A 19,320-nucleotide genomic window follows, 5' to 3' on the forward strand; every position below is an offset into this window, starting at 1 on the left:
GAGAGACAGACACAACGAGGAGAGACAGACACAACGAGGAGAGACAGACACACCAGGGAGAGACAGACACAACGAGGAGAGACAGACAGACCGGGGAGAGACAGACACACCAGGGTGAGACAGACACACCGGGGAGGGACAGACACACCGGGGGGAGAGACAGGACCCACCGGGAGAGAGACAGACACACCGGGGAGAGAGACAGGACCCACCGGGAGAGAGACAGACAAACAGGAGAGAGACAGGACCCACCGGGAGAGAGACAGACACACCGGGGAGAGAGACAGGACCCACCGGGAGAGAGACAGACAAACAGGAGAGAGACGGGACACACCAGGGAGAGACAGACACACCGGGGAGAGACAGACACACCGGGGAGAGACAGACACACCGGGGAGAGACAGACACACCGGAGAGACGGGGAGGGACACGTTTAGATCATATTCATTATGTACGGCACAGTGACAATGGTATTAGAGGGACAGAGAGAGAGAGAGACAGAGAGAGAGAGAGAGAGAGAGAGAGAGAGAGAGAGAGAGAGAGAGAGAGAGAGAGGGAGAGGGAGAGGGAGAGAGAGAGAGAGAGAGAGAGAGAGAGGAGAGAGAGAGAGAGAGAGGAGAGGGAGAGGGAGAGGGAGAGAGAGGGAGAGGGAGAGAGAGAGAGAGAGAGAAAAAGAGACAGACAGACAGACAGACAGACAGACGGTGGGGGGCCGTACGGTGAGGATGCGTGGCTCGCCGTGGACCAGCAGGCAGAGGACGGGGATCTCGAAGCTCCCGGCGCCTGAGGGGACAGAGAGTGAAGACATGAACCCCCGCCTCAGAGAGTGAAGACATGAACCCCCGCCTCAGAGAGTGAAGACATGAACCCCCGCCTCAGAGAGTGAAGACATGAACCCCCGCTCCAGAGTGAAGACATGAACCCCCGCCCCAGAGAGTGAAGACATGAACCCCCGCCTCAGAGAGTGAAGACATGAACCCCCGCCTCAGAGAGTGAAGACATGAACCCCCGCTCCAGAGTGAAGACATGAACCCCCGCCTCAGAGAGTGAAGACATGAACCCCCGCTCCAGAGAGTGAAGACATGAACCCCCGCCTCAGAGAGTGAAGACATGAACCCCCGCCTCAGAGAGTGAAGACATGAACCCCCGCCTCAGAGAGTGAAGACATGAACCCCCGCTCCAGAGTGAAGACATGAACCCCCGCCTCAGAGAGTGAAGACATGAACCCCCGCTCCAGAGAGTGAATACATGAACCCCCGCCTCAGAGAGTGAAGACATGAACCCCCGCCTCAGAGAGTGAAGACATGAACCCCCGCCTCAGAGAGTGAAGACATGAACCCCCGCTCCAGAGTGAAGACATGAACCCCCGCCTCAGAGAGTGAAGACATGAACCCCCGCCTCAGAGAGTGAAGACATGAACCCCCGCTCCAGAGTGAAGACATGAACCCCCGCTCCAGAGAGTGAAGCACCATCTGAACACCTTCCTAATGCACCACCCTTCACCACCATCTGAACACCTTCCTAATGCACCACCACCACCATCTGAACACCTTCCTAATGCACCACCCTTCACCACCATCTGAACACCTTCCTAATGCACCACCCTTCACCACCATCTGAACACCTTCCTAATGCACCACCACCACCATCTGAACACCTTCCTAATGCACCACCCTTCACCACCATCTGAACACCTTCCTAATGCAACACCACCACCATCTGAACACCTTCCTAATGCACCACCCTTCACCACCATCTGAACACCTTCCTAATGCACCACCACCATCTGAACACCTTCCTAATGCACCACCCTTCACCACCATCTGAACACCTTCCTAATGCACCACCACCACCATCTGAACACCTTCCTAATGCACCACCCTTCACCACCATCTGAACACCTTCCTAATGCACCACCCTTCACCACCATCTGAACACCTTCCTAATGCACCACCACCACCATCTGAACACCTTCCTAATGCACCACCCTTCACCACCATCTGAACACCTTCCTAATGCAACACCACCACCATCTGAACACCTTCCTAATGCACCACCCTTCACCACCATCTGAACACCTTCCTAATGCAACACCACCACCATCTGAACACCTTCCTAATGCACCACCACCACCATCTGAACACCTTCCTAATGCACCACCACCACCATCTGAACACCTTCCTAATGCAACACCACCACCATCTGAACACCTTCCTAATGCACCACCCTTCACCACCATCTGAACACCTTCCTAATGCACCACCCTTCACCACCATCTGAACACCTTCCTAATGCAACACCACCACCATCTGAACACCTTCCTAATGCACCACCCTCCAACCCAGCAGTTTAACTCTTTAATTCGACGAGAGGCAAATTAAAGTTGATCAGCACTGGGGATCTCAACTGAACATGTAACACCACATTACACATGTTTCAAACGACTGTTAATTAGCCTTAATTAATGAGCGTGAGCTGCTAACCCGTCTGAAACACACACGCCCCCAAAGCGCCTGTCAACAGACACTTCTGTCCCTGATTGCGCAGTAAACGGAAGCAAGCAGATGAACGTACGAGATGGAGCATCTGGCCTGAGGTTCTGAGAGGACCTCAAAGTGGAGGAAACGTTTACGTGTTGCTTGGCAACAGGCCCAGTCCAGTGGCAGAACTTTTGGTGTTGGTGGAGCCGGATAAACGGTATAATAAACAAACCAATCCTAATCTGTCATCCCTCGGTACTGTTAATTAATAAAATGCGCTTGTAGAAGGGTTGTATAAAGTGATAGATATGGAGGTGGTGTTGACTGAAGATAAGAAGGACGTGATTCAGAACGGCAGCACTACAGAGGGACGGATATAGATATAGATACAGACATAGGTCAAGTTATAGACATAGACATAGGTATAGATACAGACATAGGTCAAGTTATAGACATAGATATAGGTATAGATATAGACATAGGTATAGATACAGGCATAGGTAAAGTTATAGACATAGATATAGGTATAGATACAGACATAGGTATAGATACAGGCATAGGTCAAGTTATAGACATAGATATAGGTATAGACACAGGTATAGATAAAGACATAGATATAGGTATAGATATAGCTATAGATATAGACATATATATAGACATAGGTATAGATACAGACATAGGTCAAGTTATAGACATAGATATAGGTATATATATAGATATAGGTATAGATATACATAGACATAGACATAGGTATAGATAAAGACATAGACATAGGTATATATATAGATATAGATATAGGAAGACGTATGGACATAGAGATATATAAATAATGTACATATACTCATATAGATAAACATCAATAGACAAATAGATACACATAGACATATAGATATACATACATATAGATACAGATAGATATACATATATATATAAATATAAATACAAAATAGATAGATCGACATGTAAACACAGACAGACACACACACACACTCACAGACACACAAACAGACAGACAGACACACAGACACACACACACACACACACACAGACAGACAGACAGACACACAGACACCCAGACACACACGGAGCCTCACCCCCGTGGCCGGTGCGCTGGAGGGAGATGTGTTTGAGCAGCTTGACCCTCATGTCGCTGGTGGCCCCCGGGCGCTGGGGGTCCTCCTCCACCAGCACCAGGTGGGAGTGGTTGCTGTCCAGGGCGTAGACCGAGCCGTGGGGCAGGTCCTGGGACTTATACACCGCCGGGTTGTCGGGCTGGTCGCACAACCGAGAGCAGAGCATCACTGGACGCACAACCGAGAGCAGAGCATCACTGGACGCACAACACACACCAGAACGTCACTGGACGCACAACACACACCAGAGGGTCACTGGACGCACAACCGAGAGCAGAGCATCACTGGACGCACAACCGAGAGCAGAGCATCACTGGACGCACAACACACACCAGAGCATCACTGGACGCACAACACACACCAGAGCGTCACTGGACGCACAACACACACCAGAGCGTCACTGGACGCACAACACACACAAGAGCGTCACTGGACGCACAACACACACCAGAGGGTCACTGGACGCACAACCGAGAGCAGAGCATCAATGGACGCACAACACACACCAGAGCGTCACTGGACGCACAACAGAGAACAGGACATCACAACACACAGCAGAGCATCACTGGACGCACAACACACACCAGGTTCTGAGGTCCTCCTCTCTCTCCCCTCTCCTCTCCTCCCTTCTCTCTCCTCTCTCTCCTCTCCCCTCTCCTCTCCCCTCTCCTCCCTCTCCCCTCTCCTCCCTCTCCTCCCTCTCCTCTCCCCTCCTCTCCCCTCCTCTCCCCTCTCCCCTCTCCTCTCCTCTCCACCCCCCCCCCCCCCCCCTGGTACCTTGGCGCTAAGCAGAGCCTCCCTGTTGTGGATCATGCTCCAGGGGGCGATGCCGATGGCGACCACGCGGACCTTGGAGGAGGTGGAGGCCAGGGAGTGGTCACGCACCGCCTGGCCCAGGTGCTTGGTGATCCCGAAGCGGAGGCCGTTGGTGAGGAACCAGGCCCCTGGGGGGGGGGGGGGCGGGTTACAGGCCTGTAGGATGGGTTAGGATGGACCCTGGGGAGAGAGGACTGGAGGAGGGAGGGAGGAGGGGGAGGGAGGGGGGAGGGGGAGGGAGGGGGGAGGAGAGAGGAGAGAGGGAGGAGGGAGGAGAGAGGAGAGAGGAGGGAGGGAGGAGGGAGGGGGGAGGAGAGAGGAGGGGGGAGGAGGGAGGAGGGAGGAGGAGAGAGGAGGGAAGGAGGAGGGAGGAGGGAGGAGAGAGGAGAGAGGGAGGAGGGAGGAGGAGGATAGAGGAGAGAGGAGAGAGGGAGGAGGAGAGAGGAGGGAGGAGGGAGGAGAGAGGAGAGAGGAGGGAGGGAGGGGGAGGAGAGAGGAGGGGGGAGGAGGGAGGGGGGAGGAGGAGAGAGGAGGGAAGGGGGAGGGAGGAGGAGAGAGGAGGGAGGAGGGAGGAGGGAGGGAGGAGGGAGGGGGGAGGAGAGAGGAGGGAGGAGGGAGGAGAGAGGAGGAGGGAGGAGGGAGGGGGGAGGAGAGAGGAGGGAGGGAGGAGGGAGGAGAGAGGAGAGAGAGAGGAGGGAGGAGAGAGGAGAGAGGAGGGAGGAGGGAGGAGAGAGGAGGGAGGGAGGGGGGAGGAGGGAGGAGAGAGGAGGGAGGGAGGAGGGAGGGGGGAGGAGAGAGGAGGGAGGGAGGGGGGAGGGGGGAGGAGAGAGGAGGTCCGTACCGGTGCTCTGCGCCGCCTTCACCAGTCCCTTCCTCACGGTGTTCCTCAGCCAGGGCTTCATCTGGGCCAGCTCGTCGCCGCCCACCAGCGCCACCACCAGGTGGGGAGGAGCCAGGCCCCACTGCTCCGTCAGCATACGGTAGATCAGCACGGGGTCTGTGCTGCTCTGCACCCTCACGAACTAGAGCGGGAACACAGAAGACCCTCAGGCCCTAGAGAAGACCCTCAGGCACTAGAGAAGACCCTCACGCACTAGAGAAGACCCTCACGCACTAGAGAAGACCCTCAAGCCCTAGAGAAGACCCTCAGGCCCTAGAGAAGACCCTCAAGCCCTAGATAAGACCCTCAGGCCCTAGAGAAGACCCTCAGGCCCTAGAGAAGACCCTCAGGCACTAGAGAAGACCCTCAGGTCCTAGAGAAGACCCTCAAGCCCTAGAGAAGACCCTCAGGCCCTAGAGAAGACCCTCAGGCACTAGAGAAGACCCTCAAGCCCTAGAGAAGACCCTCAGGCACCAGATAAGACCCTCAGGCCCTAGAGAAGACCCTCAAGCCCTAGAGAAGACCCTCAGGCCCTAGAGAAGACCCTCAGGCACTAGAGAAGACCCTCAGGCCCTAGAGAAGACCCTCAGGCACCAGAGAAGACCCTCAAGCCCTAGAGAAGACCCTCAGGCCCTAGAGAAGACCCTCACACACTAGAGAAGTGCCTGAGGGTGCCTGAGGGTCTTCCGTACCAGGAGGTTTTGATGCGTTCTCTTGGCCGGAGTGGGAGTGGGAGTGGGGGTGAACAGGTGAAGGTCTCACCTTAGCCTTTGTGCGCGTGGGGCCAGTGAACTCCACGTCCCCCACCCGGCCGGCGGCCCACTGGCTCCTCTCCATGTCCTCTCTCCCCGTCAGGCTGCTGGACCGCCGGGGGCCAGGGTCTCCCGGCGGGTCACAGCTCTGGCAGCCCAGCAGGCCGCTGAAACCATGACAACAGAGGATGAGCTGCGGGACGGTGGCGGGTGGGGACGGACGTCTCTGATGACCTGCCGACGCACCTCCGGTCTGCAGTCACACACAGCAGCACCGCGGGCACATGCATGGACACACACACGCACTCTCACACCCACATGCACTCGCACACACCAAGACGTACACACAAATACACACACACACACACATCCAAACGCATACACAAACACTCACGCAAACACACACACACACGCACACACACAAGCTCACACACACACACACACAGACACACACACACACAGCAAGCATATAATAACAATCACACACTCGCTTGCACGCAAACTGAGCCCCAGCTCATACCTGTGCTCCTCGGACCACTCCAGGTAGTCACCACATCGCAGACATCGGCTCTGTGAAGGAAACGTCTTCTAGGAAAGATAAACATGAAGACAACCAGACAGATCATCCTCTACGGTTCCTGTCAATCAGAATGTGGGGGGCCGGGGGGGGGGGGGGGGGGGGGGGGGGAGCGCCTTGGCTCGATGCAAAGCAGGGAGCTCTTTCATTTGCACTTGACATGCAAAGTGACTTCCTGCCTTTCATTTGCACCACCAGCTCTCTCTTAGTGTTTACCTTCTCTCCATAGTGCACAGAAAGAACACAGATAAACCAGGGTAACAAGTGTTAAACACCAACAGCACTCACTGAATGTACTACCAAAAAGATAATATCCCTGACAAAGTCAGCAGGTACTTGCTGTTTTCCCATTTAGGTTGTTGTTGTTAAGTAGTTTTTTATAAATGGCCTGAATTAACTCATGGCCTGTTTTTGAACTCAATTCCATACAGACTCTAAAAACGATTGAAAATCCAATGATACTACATCAAACGTGCAGTTACCCCTTATAGTGAGTGTTGTAATGTACGCCAAAAACATTCATTCATTTCCATAAATGATGGGGATCATGGGCCATAATGAGCCAATGATACCTACCACATTGTTTGCAGATTCTTGGGGACACTTGTGCAGGCATTAATCGTCTTCTGGGGATCTGATTTGACTAGCGCCGCATGTTTAGATAGACGAGGACTACTGCCCATGCAAAGGAGGACATTTGCATCCCGACGCAACGAGAAAGAACCAGCTCCCCTCCTGCACACCTTCCCTTGACAGCCTGTAAATGTGTGTGTACGTGCGTGTCTGCGTGGGCATGCCTATGCATATGCGTGTGTCGTGGGCATGTGTGTGTGTGTGCGTGCATGCGTGTGTGTGTGTGTGACTGTATGTGCGTGTGTGTGTGAGACTGTGTGTGTGTGTGTGTGTGTGTGTGTGTGTGTGTGTGTGTGTGTGTGTGTGTGTGTGTGTGTGTGTGTGTGTGTGTGTGTCCATACACACGCCCCGTCTTATAGGGATGTTTTCTCCAGCTTCATCTGTCTCTCTCCGTCTATGCACCCTTTGGTCTGACAGAACACAATCCTCCAGAGGCCTAGACAGAGCCTGCTGTCTGAGAGTCTCCGGGACACAGAGATGTGCGTGTGGGTCTTATACTAACACAATTAAAAGTTCAAAACTGCCAAGATTCATCAATGGCCAACATCACAATTACCGACAAGGGATAAAATGCGTATCATCTTTTGTCTACAATACACAGTCTACAAAGATGGCCCATAGGAACGTTAATGCTGTGGCGATACATCCCACACAACCCACTGCATGGAGAACGGCGGTGCGGGTACTCTGGTGTCGCCGCAGTCATCCTGGACGCGCCCCGGCCGCCGCTCTGCAAGTCGGCACGACCCTACCAGCTCATTAAAGACATGTACCCAACAAAGAGATGTACTAATGCATTACGCGGCCCTGATCAACCCTGCCGGCTGTGGATGAAGCAGCCAGCGCTGGGCGGGCAGGAAGCAGACGCTCAGCTCAACCTCCCCTGGCTCCCAGGCCGCCGTCTGGGTCCTAGGAGCAAAGGAACCATAGGAACGTGTTTACTCACCATGGGAGTGTCTTTAGTCCCCTGCATGCTGTTCACAGGCCGGCCTCAGGGAATCCAATGGGCACTCTCTGACCATCCGGGATAGGGTTAGGTGTACAGGTGAGCCACGCCCGGTCCTCCTCAACCAATCACAGACCACGGCCAGGGCCTAATCATTTGCATGTCGGCCACAAAGAGATTATATTGACCCAATCATCCTTTAGACAAGTTCGGCAGTTGGTTCTGATGTTGAAAGGTTTTCTTTGCATGTCTCAACAAAAGGCCACACTCATGGCCAGAGTTGTATACTTGTATATAAAAGCTACTTTGGCATTTATCCAGATATAGTAAATCAGCTATACAATTACAATTAGGGCATTTAGCAGACGCTTTTATCCAAAGCGACTTACATCGGTTAATCCACACATGGACACACCGACGGCAGAGTCAACCATGCAAGGCGCCAGCTCGTCAGGAGCAGTTAAGGTTAAGTGTCTTGCTCAGGGACACATCAACACTCAGCTAGGAGGAGCTGGGGATCGAACTAGCAACCTTTCAACCTTACTACAACGCTATAAAGCTGCAATCAACGTAAAGCAAGTGCCTTTAAGGATGGTTCTCAATTAAAATGTTGGACTATCTATTTTCCCTTTTTATGTCATTGGTTCTTTACTTTAATGATAATGCATGTTGATATTGATTATGGTTACACATTTTGATATTATAATTGATACACAGGAGATTTGCCTCACAACGGAAATATTACTCCGCCATTGCGAAAACAACCACACGCGAGACTTGCCTCAGGACCGTAATCCTCCGCCATTGCGAAAACAACCACACGACGGAACTATCTTAGAGATGTAAATCTGAAGGAGGAGAACGAGAATCTAAACGCATTCAATTAATTCAAACGAAACACAGTGTGGATTTCCTCGCAAAACAAATACATTTTAACTAACGTGGTTACGTTGGATAATAATGTTTATTACACGGGTCTTCTCAATGCCGTGGAACGCTCTGTTCACTTTTATTTTTTCACAACTTCCGGCTGTGAATTCTATTTGATAATTCACAGTTGCCAAGTGTTGTGTTCCTATGACCGCTGTCAGGGAAAGTGGATATTTTGCCGTCTTTCGTATCACTCCGCCAATAGTCTCTAACCCTAAACCCCAGTGTACTCGGTTGCTAAGCGACGTCAACATCTTTGGCGGACTATTTCTCTGCTGATGAACACTACGAATGCTGGTGGCAACAAATAATGAATTTAATTGTAGCAATTCGTTTTGGAAGTTGCCGGTAATAAACGAAATAATGTATAGAACGTCGCAGGTCATTATCGAAAATAAGCCCCTTCAGGGGGAAGCAAGTCCCCTCCGCTTCCCGTTGACATGAGGACGCTTGCGGGTAAAAACGGCAACATATTTTATCGGAAGTGCCTTTCGTTTAAACGTGACAGCCTTTTAGGGGCAAAGAGCAACTTTCAAGTTAATTGAATAACTGAATTCATACAGAATCTTGTATGAAAATGTCAATTTAAAAATAAATACACAGGAATACAAATGTTCTACAACACCCACGGAAGAAAGTGTACCTATTCTAAGCTAGGCTGCACATGAGCCTCCTTGACACTTATTTATTGTGCCAATAACATGATCTTTTTGAAAACGGATCCAAGTAATGCTTTACAATATTACATCGGAGTTGCCCTGGTTTTCTTATGAATGTTGGTATCCACAGGGCACATGCGAGGAATTCGAAAATATCAGCTGTGTGCGTTTGTGCTTTCTTCTAAATAATGCATGAATGGGGGATTTTCATGACAGGTTTACATTTTTTAAAGTTGTGATTTTGGTCTGTTTTCAGATTTTGGGAGAGTGCTGCCAGCAAAGATGGGGCGCGTGCAACCACCACTTGAGAGCCTGAAGATGATGGAGATGGAGACACCTCTACAATGGACCCTGAGCCAGTAGTGGTCCATCGTGGATCTCAGTGCAACATACAATGTTTCCATCGTTCATTAGGTAGTTAGCTTATATCTAGCATTCACCATACATGGCATATACATCACAAATAAGGATGACATATCAACATTTTTAAGTTCTCCATGGTTACTATTTTGCAATTTACAATTTTCAGACAGCAAACATTGAAAATTATGAACTTCATAATGTTAGAAATAGATAGTGTACTGGGTTGCATTAGATACTGCATGTGTTGTTACCAATGAATGTGTAATGGTGAATAACTATTTACATGAATCTCTTTCATCTAAGCTGTTCAGGTAAAGCCTCAGATGGTTGATGTGGGGACTCAAACTGGAAGGTTTGAGATACGAAGATCGACTCCACTGGCCAGTCCTGAACAAAGTATGTGTACTAATAATTACTTTTGTTATGAGATGCGACCGACTATATGACAGAATATGTTTCATGCAGGATCACCAGCAGCCACTAAACTGGAGAGTGTAGCTGCCAGGAAAGCACTGGTGAAAGATGTTCGACAATTGTCACCTCAGCATCAGACATTCTCCCTGGAGGCCTACCATTCCCTCATTCTGCACTTTGCTCCCAAACACACTGGTTTCTCTTTTCTTTGGATGTACAGCAGGTAGTGTTATCACTAAAAGTATTTGATACTAATACAATTTGGTATTGTGACATTTTTTTAATTTCAGGATATTGTTATACTTTTGTACTTCTGTGCATCACTAACAGCAGGTAAATGGTGACGGAATGAATATGGCTAAAAAGTAATGTAGTGTTGTATAGCAGACTAATATGTTATTGATAACAGCATTACATATTGTGCGCAAAGGTTGAGTCCTTGTCTTAGACCCATTTGAGATGAAAACATTAATCGTATGTATTGTATTTTTATTGCATTAGAGACTGCGTTGGGTTAACTTTGGAGACCAAATTTTCTATTTACTTGTCTCCTACAGACTTCTCTTGGCGGCCCTACATTTCAACAGTAATGGCAGAGATGTAGCTCGAACCAGTGAGGGTGAGGTATGCTACGCCGTTTGCTACCCGCGGTTTCGGAAAGGTGGCTGGGTAGTCCCCGCCCCATCAAGGAGAAACCATCTTACGGTTAGTAGTTTCACAAGATCTTTTGTGAATCTATCCTTTTTTATGCAAGTCAACCATGTTACTAAATGTGTTCTTAACATTTCTCTCCTCAAGGATACGCAACAGTTCTTATGGTCTCTCTGGTAGAGGAATACTCTAGATCACCACAGGCCCTACAAGGAAGCAGTGCTGTCTGGTCTTGTGCTGCCCCGCCCCCCCTCACACCTTCCCTCCAGAAGGTTGCCAAGGATGAGGCAGTCAGCCTCCATCTCCCGCACACACTCCCGCACGACACATGTAATAAAACATACGTGAACAATTGTGAGAAAACACGTATCGGTACTCTTTAGTTAGTTTATTATCCTAAAAAATAGGCTAACCCTAATAAAAAATAAGAATGCACAATGGCACTTAATTTCCTGTGCAATGACAAATAAATCTAATCTAATACATTTTACAAGTACCGTTTGTTTCACTATTGAATTTATTCATCGTCTTCAAAACGGGGCCATTGGAAACCTTTATATGCTTGTCCTTCTCCTGCAAACTGCCTCCTTATTGCTGCAACACATGAAGGTATGGCTTTCCTGATGTCCCTGCCTAGAACTCCGTACGCCCAGTGGACAACCTGCCTGTATGCTGTGTATCGGAACTGTCTGGTGGAGATGCAGACATAATTTCATTTTGATCATACCATGTTTTCATGGTAAACAATTTCAATGGTAAATATTGCTTGTCCTGTTGGCTGATATTCTACTGTACTACACATCACCAACGTTGTTTTTATAGGAAGTAAATGGAAACCTCCGTAAAAACCCGCTTAACAGGATTTACTGTTTTGGTGTAGAAAAGCTGGTTCTTTAAATTAGTTAAATTATTTTTTGCTCAAAACCTACTCTGGTCTGCTGGCTTGGAGAGGGCCAAGCTCCTGTCTGAAGTTATTGCAAGCTATCTGCAGCACAAAATGATTCAGACAGGAGGCTTCAAACCCTGGATGGAGTGTGAGGCAGGCAATATCTTCTGGGGGATCTAGGTTATGGACAAGGGACCAATAGGCGTCGATCTTCCTACTGCACACACTACACTGCTCACGGCATAGCCTCACATCTACCACACAAGCACCTGTTAAATAAAATGTGGTAAGACAAACTCACTCTCCTTCCCTTCTTGTAGCTCTAATAGTTGGTGGAAGGCCTTGTAAGAAATGACATGTAGACTACTTATTTCCTAAAGCTTAGGTAAGTGAGACACACCATCCTCCATTTATGCACAGTATAGGCTGTCAATTAGATGCAATTCCTCGGCATGCCTTACACCCAGTATCTCTGCATGTGACAACAAAATATCCTTGCAACAATGACGATATTTACATGAACAGCATATTCCCGTCCTAATCGGAACACCAACTGCTTTCAGACACGACCTCCGCAGTACTGTATGCTATCTCATTTACAGCTATAGCTAAAGCTATAGCCTACCCTACTACAGCATTCATTTACAGCTATGGCTAAAGCTATAGCCTACCCTACTACAGCATTCATTTAACATCTGGGATCGAAAATAAAAAGATTAAGACAAATGTTGCTGGTGACAATCTACATGGATGCTTAAAAATTGCTCGACAGCAATATTGCTAAATATATTACAAATACTGCAGTGTGATAAACATGAAGACAACGTTAGCCACCATTAGCTATAGCCCATGGACACTCACCAAGACACCTGCCCAATTCTCCACCGATTCTCCTCACACCACAACTCTATCTCTCTCCTCTGTCCATTGACCCTTCCCCTTACCTCTGCCTGACCCCTCTCTCGCCTAGGCGGCTCATAATTGTATAGCAATGGCCCATCGTAAGAGCTGACATTAACCCCTACTGCAATCTCTTCACTGTCTGACTCCATTACGAAGAGATGATGTGTTTACCTGACGATGCGTCACTTCCGGTCACGTCCGGTCAGAGCGTTTTTTGAGACGCGGAAGTAATTTTACTCACAATTTCTTTCAAATACTTTTTAAGTGCACATTTATGATTAATTCTTTCACGCCAATCGAGTTCCTATATTATTTATCTACACGTTCATCACAGGGGTCTTCAAGTTGAAACATGGGCTACATGGGCATAAACGCAAAAATCTGGATAACTTGAATAGAGTGGCGAAGTCACGCCTCTTCCGGTAGAGCTCATGGGACCTATGAGATCGAAAAATATGAATGGGTGTCAATGGAGAGAAAATAATTATTTTCTGGTCCCAGTCTTTATATGCCCTGGATTACACATATGTTGTTTGTGGATTTAAATGATAATTTTTCATGCAAAGAAAACTAAACATTTTCGTGAAGAAGTTTGATAATTTTAGGTTTTATGTGAGGCCGCTTTGTGAACTACAGCTCTTCGCTGCTCTCGATGCATATGATATACGTCACCACACCCGCACATGGAACTCGGCACAGAGATGGCACATAGAGATGGCACATGTCTAAAACTCTCCACATGCCCCGATTTATAGTGGTTTTCACCTCTTTCTATGCTTTTATCCTCGCCTTGAAAAAAAAGTGGTGAAGTGGAGCAGAGAGATCGCCATCTCTGTGCCGAGTTCCAAGTGCGGGTGTGGTGACGTATATCATATGCGTCGAGAGCAGCGAAGAGCTGTAGTTCACAAAGCGGCCTCACATAAAACCTAAAATTATCAAACTTCTTCAAGAACATTATTAGTTTTCTTTGCATGAAAAATTATCATTTAAATCCACAAACAACATATGTGTAATCCAGGGCATATAAAGACTGGGACCAGAAAATAATTATTTTCTCTCCACACCCATTCATATTTTTCGATCTCATAGGTCCCATGAGCCCTACCGGACGGGGCGTGACTTCGCCACTTTATTCAAGTTATCCGCTCTGGAGGGTGGTTTCAGATTTTTGCGTTTATGCCCATGTAGCCCATGTTTCAACTTGAAGACCCCTGTGATGAACGTGTAGATAAATAATATAGAAACTCGATTGGCGTGAAAGAATTAATCATAAATGTCCACTTAAAAAGCATTTGAAAGAAATTGTGAGTAAAATTATATATATATATATATATATATATATATATATATATATAAATAAATGTCTATACCATATATTATATTATAATCTATAAATTATAGTAAAGAGAGACCTTTCTGAGACTTCTCTGTTGTCTTCCTATTTTTTTCTCTTCTTTCTTTTCTTTTCTTGAGATCAAAGCCGAGGTCATTTTAGCGGGATCCCACCCGGTCCTCATTGGAGCAGATCGGGTTTGGTCAGCCAATCAGAGTGCTCCATGATGTACACAAACACAGCAGCGTGGAAGAGACCCTTAAATAGGATCCTCACAGAGGAGTCTACTCTGCATTAAGCCCCCTGAGGAACAAGATCTTATCTCCAGACCTCCTATCAGGAAGACCTCACAGACCAGGAGAACATACATCATGACTCGGTCCCTGGAGAGAAGGCCCTCCATTGCTCCTCAGACCGAGGAGAACACCATGACCCTCGAGAGGAGGCTCTCCACTGCTCCTCTCTGTAGGAACCTGTTCGGAGCGGTGGACCACGAGCAGACCGGGGAGAACCTCATGACCCTGGAGAAGAGGACCGCCACCGCTCCTCTCTGTAGGAACCTTTTTGGAGCGGTGGACCACGAGCAGCTGAGCCGGGACCTGAACCGGCAGCTGGAGGAGATGGCCGAGCGGGACCAGCGGCGATGGAACTTCAGCTTCGACACAGAAGAGCCTCTAGACGGAGAGTACCGCTGGGAGACGGTGCCCTGGGACCGGACCGCCTCGTTCTACCGGGGGTCTGAAGCGGGAGAGGATGAAGTCACGGAGGAGATCCACGTCCGACCAAATCGTCTCGACGATGAAGAGAGCAAAGCGAGTCTCGCCGAGACGAACCGGGAGAACATCTCCAGCGTCTCCAACACGCTGAGGTTCCCGAGTGAAGGAACCCCCGTCCGACGGAAGAGGACCAAAGCGTCCCCGGACAACGCCCGCATCACAGGTACACCCCGGCCTCCATCTCTCAGTGTACATGTACATTAACACATTTACAGCTGTTATTTACTAAAGTGTATGGAAAACAAGAACGAGTACTCATTGTATTTTTCTTTCTCCTTCCAGATTTCTTCGTGAAGAGGAGGAGATCTTCAGACTCCAGGCCCCTGAAGAGTCCTCTAAGTTTCCCCAGCGAAGCTCTTTGGAAAGGACTACGCTGATCGGAGGCTCTGCTGCTAAAGACTTTCTCCAGTAGTGTGGTTCCTCCGCGCACGGACACCGATGCTACAAACTAATTTGGACATTTTATTTTGTTTACCTCATTCCAACTAATATCTATGATTTATTTAATTTAGCTTTATGGCTTCAATTTTACCCATCATTGTTTTATTTATTCATTTATTTATGTTATTCTATTATTTAAACTGTTTTATTCATGTTTATTATTCTCATCTCTTCTGACAAGGTTTTTTAATTTGTTTTTTCACAATGTCTAGAAAAATTAAACCTATCTAAATGTCAACATAAGTAGTGGACTCCTTGTCTTGGTTTAACATGTTGAACCGTAACCTCACATGCCGAAACATTCCCAACAGTATGTCTTATGCAGATCGTATTACACAACACATTATATCATATATCTTTAAATAATAATGTTTTAAAATAATAATTCATGTTGCTGTTCATAGCCTAAAAAAAAAGATATAAAAAAAAAAAAGATATATGTAGGCTATGATTACCCTGAATATAAACAAATGTTGACAGTTCACCACGACCCAGATCTTCTAGCCTAATGCACAACTGCTCAGGGAAGTTTACTCAAACGCAACCAATCAGAGATCACCAGAAAGAATACGAGTCTAGTCCTCAGACAATCAAAACAAATAAGGGATTGAACGATAAATAAATATAAAATGTTTGCATGTTTGAGGGATTAACACGATCCAGCATGATATAAAACCTTTTGAGAGAAATGATGAACATGTAGATGGGTTCAGGGTTCAACCACTGTTGGATTGTTGAAGACACCATCTGGAACGGGGGCTTGAGAGAAGAGACAAAGGCAACAAAGGAGAGTGTGCCGTCATTTACACCTGAAGAGAGCCTGACTAGAGCCTGCAGAGCGCCTGAAAAGAGCCTTTGTGGTTCAGTGCTCCCTGGCCGTCCCTCACCTGCCTCTCTCCTCTGAAGCCTTCCGCCCCCCCCAGCTGTGGGGAACGTCCTGCTACGAAGGCCTGGCAGCAGGATGTGTGTCTCTGTGTTCCACACATCGCTGTCCTGAACTCAATGGATCTCAAGGAGTGGTTTGATGTTCCCCTGCACTCATGAATTCAAATGAAATGTTTCAAAATATTCTAACCTTAAAATGCATTTGATTTCCTATTGCAAACCATAACTATTTGCACGAAATATACACACACACTGAAAGACACACACACCGACAGACATCGCACACAACCATCTCTCCAGATATAATATGGTCAGTGGTAGAACGCGGCTGTGCGGGGGAATGCGATCAACAGTGGGGGCAGTGTCTCCACAACAGGAGCAGATGGCTTCTGTTTGAATCCCACCAACAAAGACTACATCTAGTTTACAGTCAGCTAATCAGGAGCGTCCCTCAGGGCCGAGTCATTGGCCCCCTGGAGGACTCAGAGCCCTGTTCTACTGCGGTTTGACACGTCTCAGGGCAGAGTCATCGGCCCCCTGGAGGACCCAGAGCCCTGTTCTACTGCGGTTTGACACGCCTCGGCCCACTGGAGGACCCAGAGCCCTGTTCTACTGCGGTTTGACACGTCTCAGGGCCGAGTCATCGGCCCACTGGAGGACCCAGAGCCCTGTTCTACTGCGGTTTGACACGCCTCGGCCCACTGGAGGACCCAGAGCCCTGTTCTACTGCGGTTTGACACGCCTCGGCCCACTTGAGGACCCAGAGTCCTGTTCTACCGCGGTTTGACACGCCTCAGGTACGTTGTTAATGATGGAAGCATTAACTCTACAGTCCAGCGTTGGGTTGAGGTGTGTCAGTGGGTGTGAGGTCGACTCCCAGAGAGATGGAGAGCGGAGGAGATGTGCGAAGGACACAGAACCGAGTGTGTGTGTGAGGAAGGAAAGCGTGTGTGTGCATTTCCTTCAAATACAATTGCAGAAACATGCAGTCAGCAGAGAGCACTGCAGTGACGGCAACAGGTCTCAGCTTAAAATCACCTCTGTCTGCTTGAAAAATAACTCTGGGACAAAAAATGTAGAATACATTGTGACGGCTGGGTGTAAAGAAAAGGGTCAGAAAGAGGTCCTTCCTCCGCTGCCGGGCTGCGCGTGGAGGACAGGCAGTGGCCCGTTTCCTCTCTCAGTTTCTACCAGCGTCCTTAGTGTGTTTGCTCATTGTCTCTGATAGAGCCAATAAACACCACCGTCCTCATACAGCCGCCCCCCCCCGCCCCGCCCCTTCACCCCAGGACAATGCCCCCCCCCGTCGGGCACAAAGCCCGTCCACACTTCCACACACTCCGGAGGGCGCTGGCCGCGGGGGCTGACCGGGGGCAGAAGGCTGCCCCAGATGGTCCCTTGGTTCTTCTTTCATCTGGTGGTGCTGTGGAGGAATGTCCCGGCACCCCACGGCCGTCGTGTATGGGGGGGTCACCCGGCGGACCCCAGTGTATGGGGGGGTCAACCGGCGGACCCCAGTGTATGAGAGGCTACCATCTGCTGCTAAAGGTCATCTGGCTGAAAGACCCCGCTATTAACCCAGGGGGGGGATGATTGTGGCTATTGGACATTTTCAACCCCCAGCCCCCCCTCCTCCCTCCCCCAGGGCACCAAGGAGGGTAATTAACTGACCCATACCCCATTATATATATATATATATATATATATATATATATCTTTATCAAAGGGCTTCAGGTGCAAGTACTGCAAGAATGTAATTTGGTTTTGCCTTTTGAGTATTTTTGTAAAGTGTGTAAGTAATAGTTTATTACTTACACACTTTATTACTTAGTACAATATCGCAAAAAAAAAAATCGATCTAAATCTATTATCCTATATAGGTGAATGAAAAGACACATTGATAACTGACAAAATCGGTAATTGAAAGGAAATATTTATAATCTTCAATCGAGCAAATAAAACATAAAAAAATAGTAATTATTGATTGTCTTAATTCATTCAAATGATGGGTTTCAAATAATTAAAGTTTCATAAAAATCAAAACGTAAAATTAGAAAATAAATATATGCTAATAATAATGTCAAAAAGCATACTGAGTATATCAGACCAGAATATTAAATTATGTACATTTGCAAGCAATGCATGGAAGGATTAACAGCAATGCGCAGATATCGTTATCATCGACGAAGGATTAGAACGAAGGATATGCAAGTCTGCAGATGATTAAGATATTTTCTAGGTGTCCTTGGGCTTGTGTGTTTTTAAATAAAAGTCAAATGGATGATATTGGTGTGAAAGGGAGACATCCATGATAACAAGTGATCCTTATCTATAATCACGTTCCCACACATCGGCCTACGGCTCTGAGCGTATCGCAACGACATAAACAGACAGACAGACAGACAAACAGACAGACAGACAACACTGACAGACAGACAGACAGACAGACAGACAGACAGGCAGGCAGGCAGGCAGGCAGGCAGGCAGGCAGGCAGGCAGGCAGGCAGGCAGGCAGACAGACAGACAGACAGACAGACAGACAGACAGGCAGGCAGACAGACAGACAGACAGAGAGACAGACAGACAGACAGACAGACAGACAGACAGACAGACAGACAGGCAGACAGACAGGCAGACAGACCTCTGATATGAGGCTCATCGGCTGAGGTTCACTCTGCTCAGCGTTTGTCCTTCAGATCTCCTCTCTCACCGTCGTCTTTAAACAACGAGGATCAGGTAGAGGAGGGGGGGGGGGAGTGGTGAGTGGGAGGGGGAGATGAATTAGGCCAGGAGACACTAGGGGGCTGCAGGAGAAGAGGGGGGGGGGGGCATAGCAACAAAGGAGCAGACAGGAGAGGTAAT

General features: G+C 48.3%; 2 protein-coding genes across 2 annotated transcripts in view; one reads left to right on the forward strand and one right to left on the reverse strand.

The window, feature by feature from the left end:
- The window catches only part of trpm5 (transient receptor potential cation channel, subfamily M, member 5), a 28,789-nt gene extending 15,628 nt beyond the window's left edge, over window positions 1-13,161 (reverse strand). Inside the window, exons 1-8 of the mRNA XM_056607985.1 lie at window positions 12,982-13,161; window positions 8,218-8,365; window positions 6,582-6,649; window positions 6,072-6,228; window positions 5,271-5,451; window positions 4,391-4,557; window positions 3,575-3,752; window positions 719-783 (exon numbers count right to left, since the gene is read on the reverse strand). Coding sequence (XP_056463960.1) covers window positions 719-783; window positions 3,575-3,752; window positions 4,391-4,557; window positions 5,271-5,451; window positions 6,072-6,228; window positions 6,582-6,649; window positions 8,218-8,244 — 843 coding nt within the window. The 5' untranslated portion in view covers window positions 8,245-8,365; window positions 12,982-13,161. The remainder of the gene's footprint in view (window positions 1-718; window positions 784-3,574; window positions 3,753-4,390; window positions 4,558-5,270; window positions 5,452-6,071; window positions 6,229-6,581; window positions 6,650-8,217; window positions 8,366-12,981) is intronic.
- Window positions 13,162-14,561: 1,400 nt separating this feature from the next.
- On the forward strand, window positions 14,562-15,826 carry cdkn1ca (cyclin dependent kinase inhibitor 1Ca). The gene is made up of 2 exons (XM_056608419.1): window positions 14,562-15,295; window positions 15,415-15,826. Exons 1-2 carry the CDS (start codon window positions 14,728-14,730, stop codon window positions 15,507-15,509), a joined length of 663 nt encoding a protein of 220 aa, XP_056464394.1. The 5' UTR covers window positions 14,562-14,727; the 3' UTR covers window positions 15,510-15,826.
- The last annotated feature ends 3,494 nt before the right edge of the window (window positions 15,827-19,320 follow it).

Source organism: Gadus chalcogrammus, chromosome 14 (assembly GCF_026213295.1).
Source record: "Gadus chalcogrammus isolate NIFS_2021 chromosome 14, NIFS_Gcha_1.0, whole genome shotgun sequence".
Classification (NCBI taxonomy): Eukaryota; Metazoa; Chordata; class Actinopteri; order Gadiformes; family Gadidae; genus Gadus; species Gadus chalcogrammus.

Bases quoted from the DNA above. Each gene is read 5' to 3' on its own strand.
- cdkn1ca (XM_056608419.1), top strand. From the start codon at position 14,728: ATGACTCGGTCCCTGGAGAGAAGGCCCTCCATTGCTCCTCAGACCGAG. The intron at 15,296-15,414 runs GTACACCCCGGC...TTCTCCTTCCAG, and splicing joins GGACAACGCCCGCATCACAG to ATTTCTTCGTGAAGAGGAGG.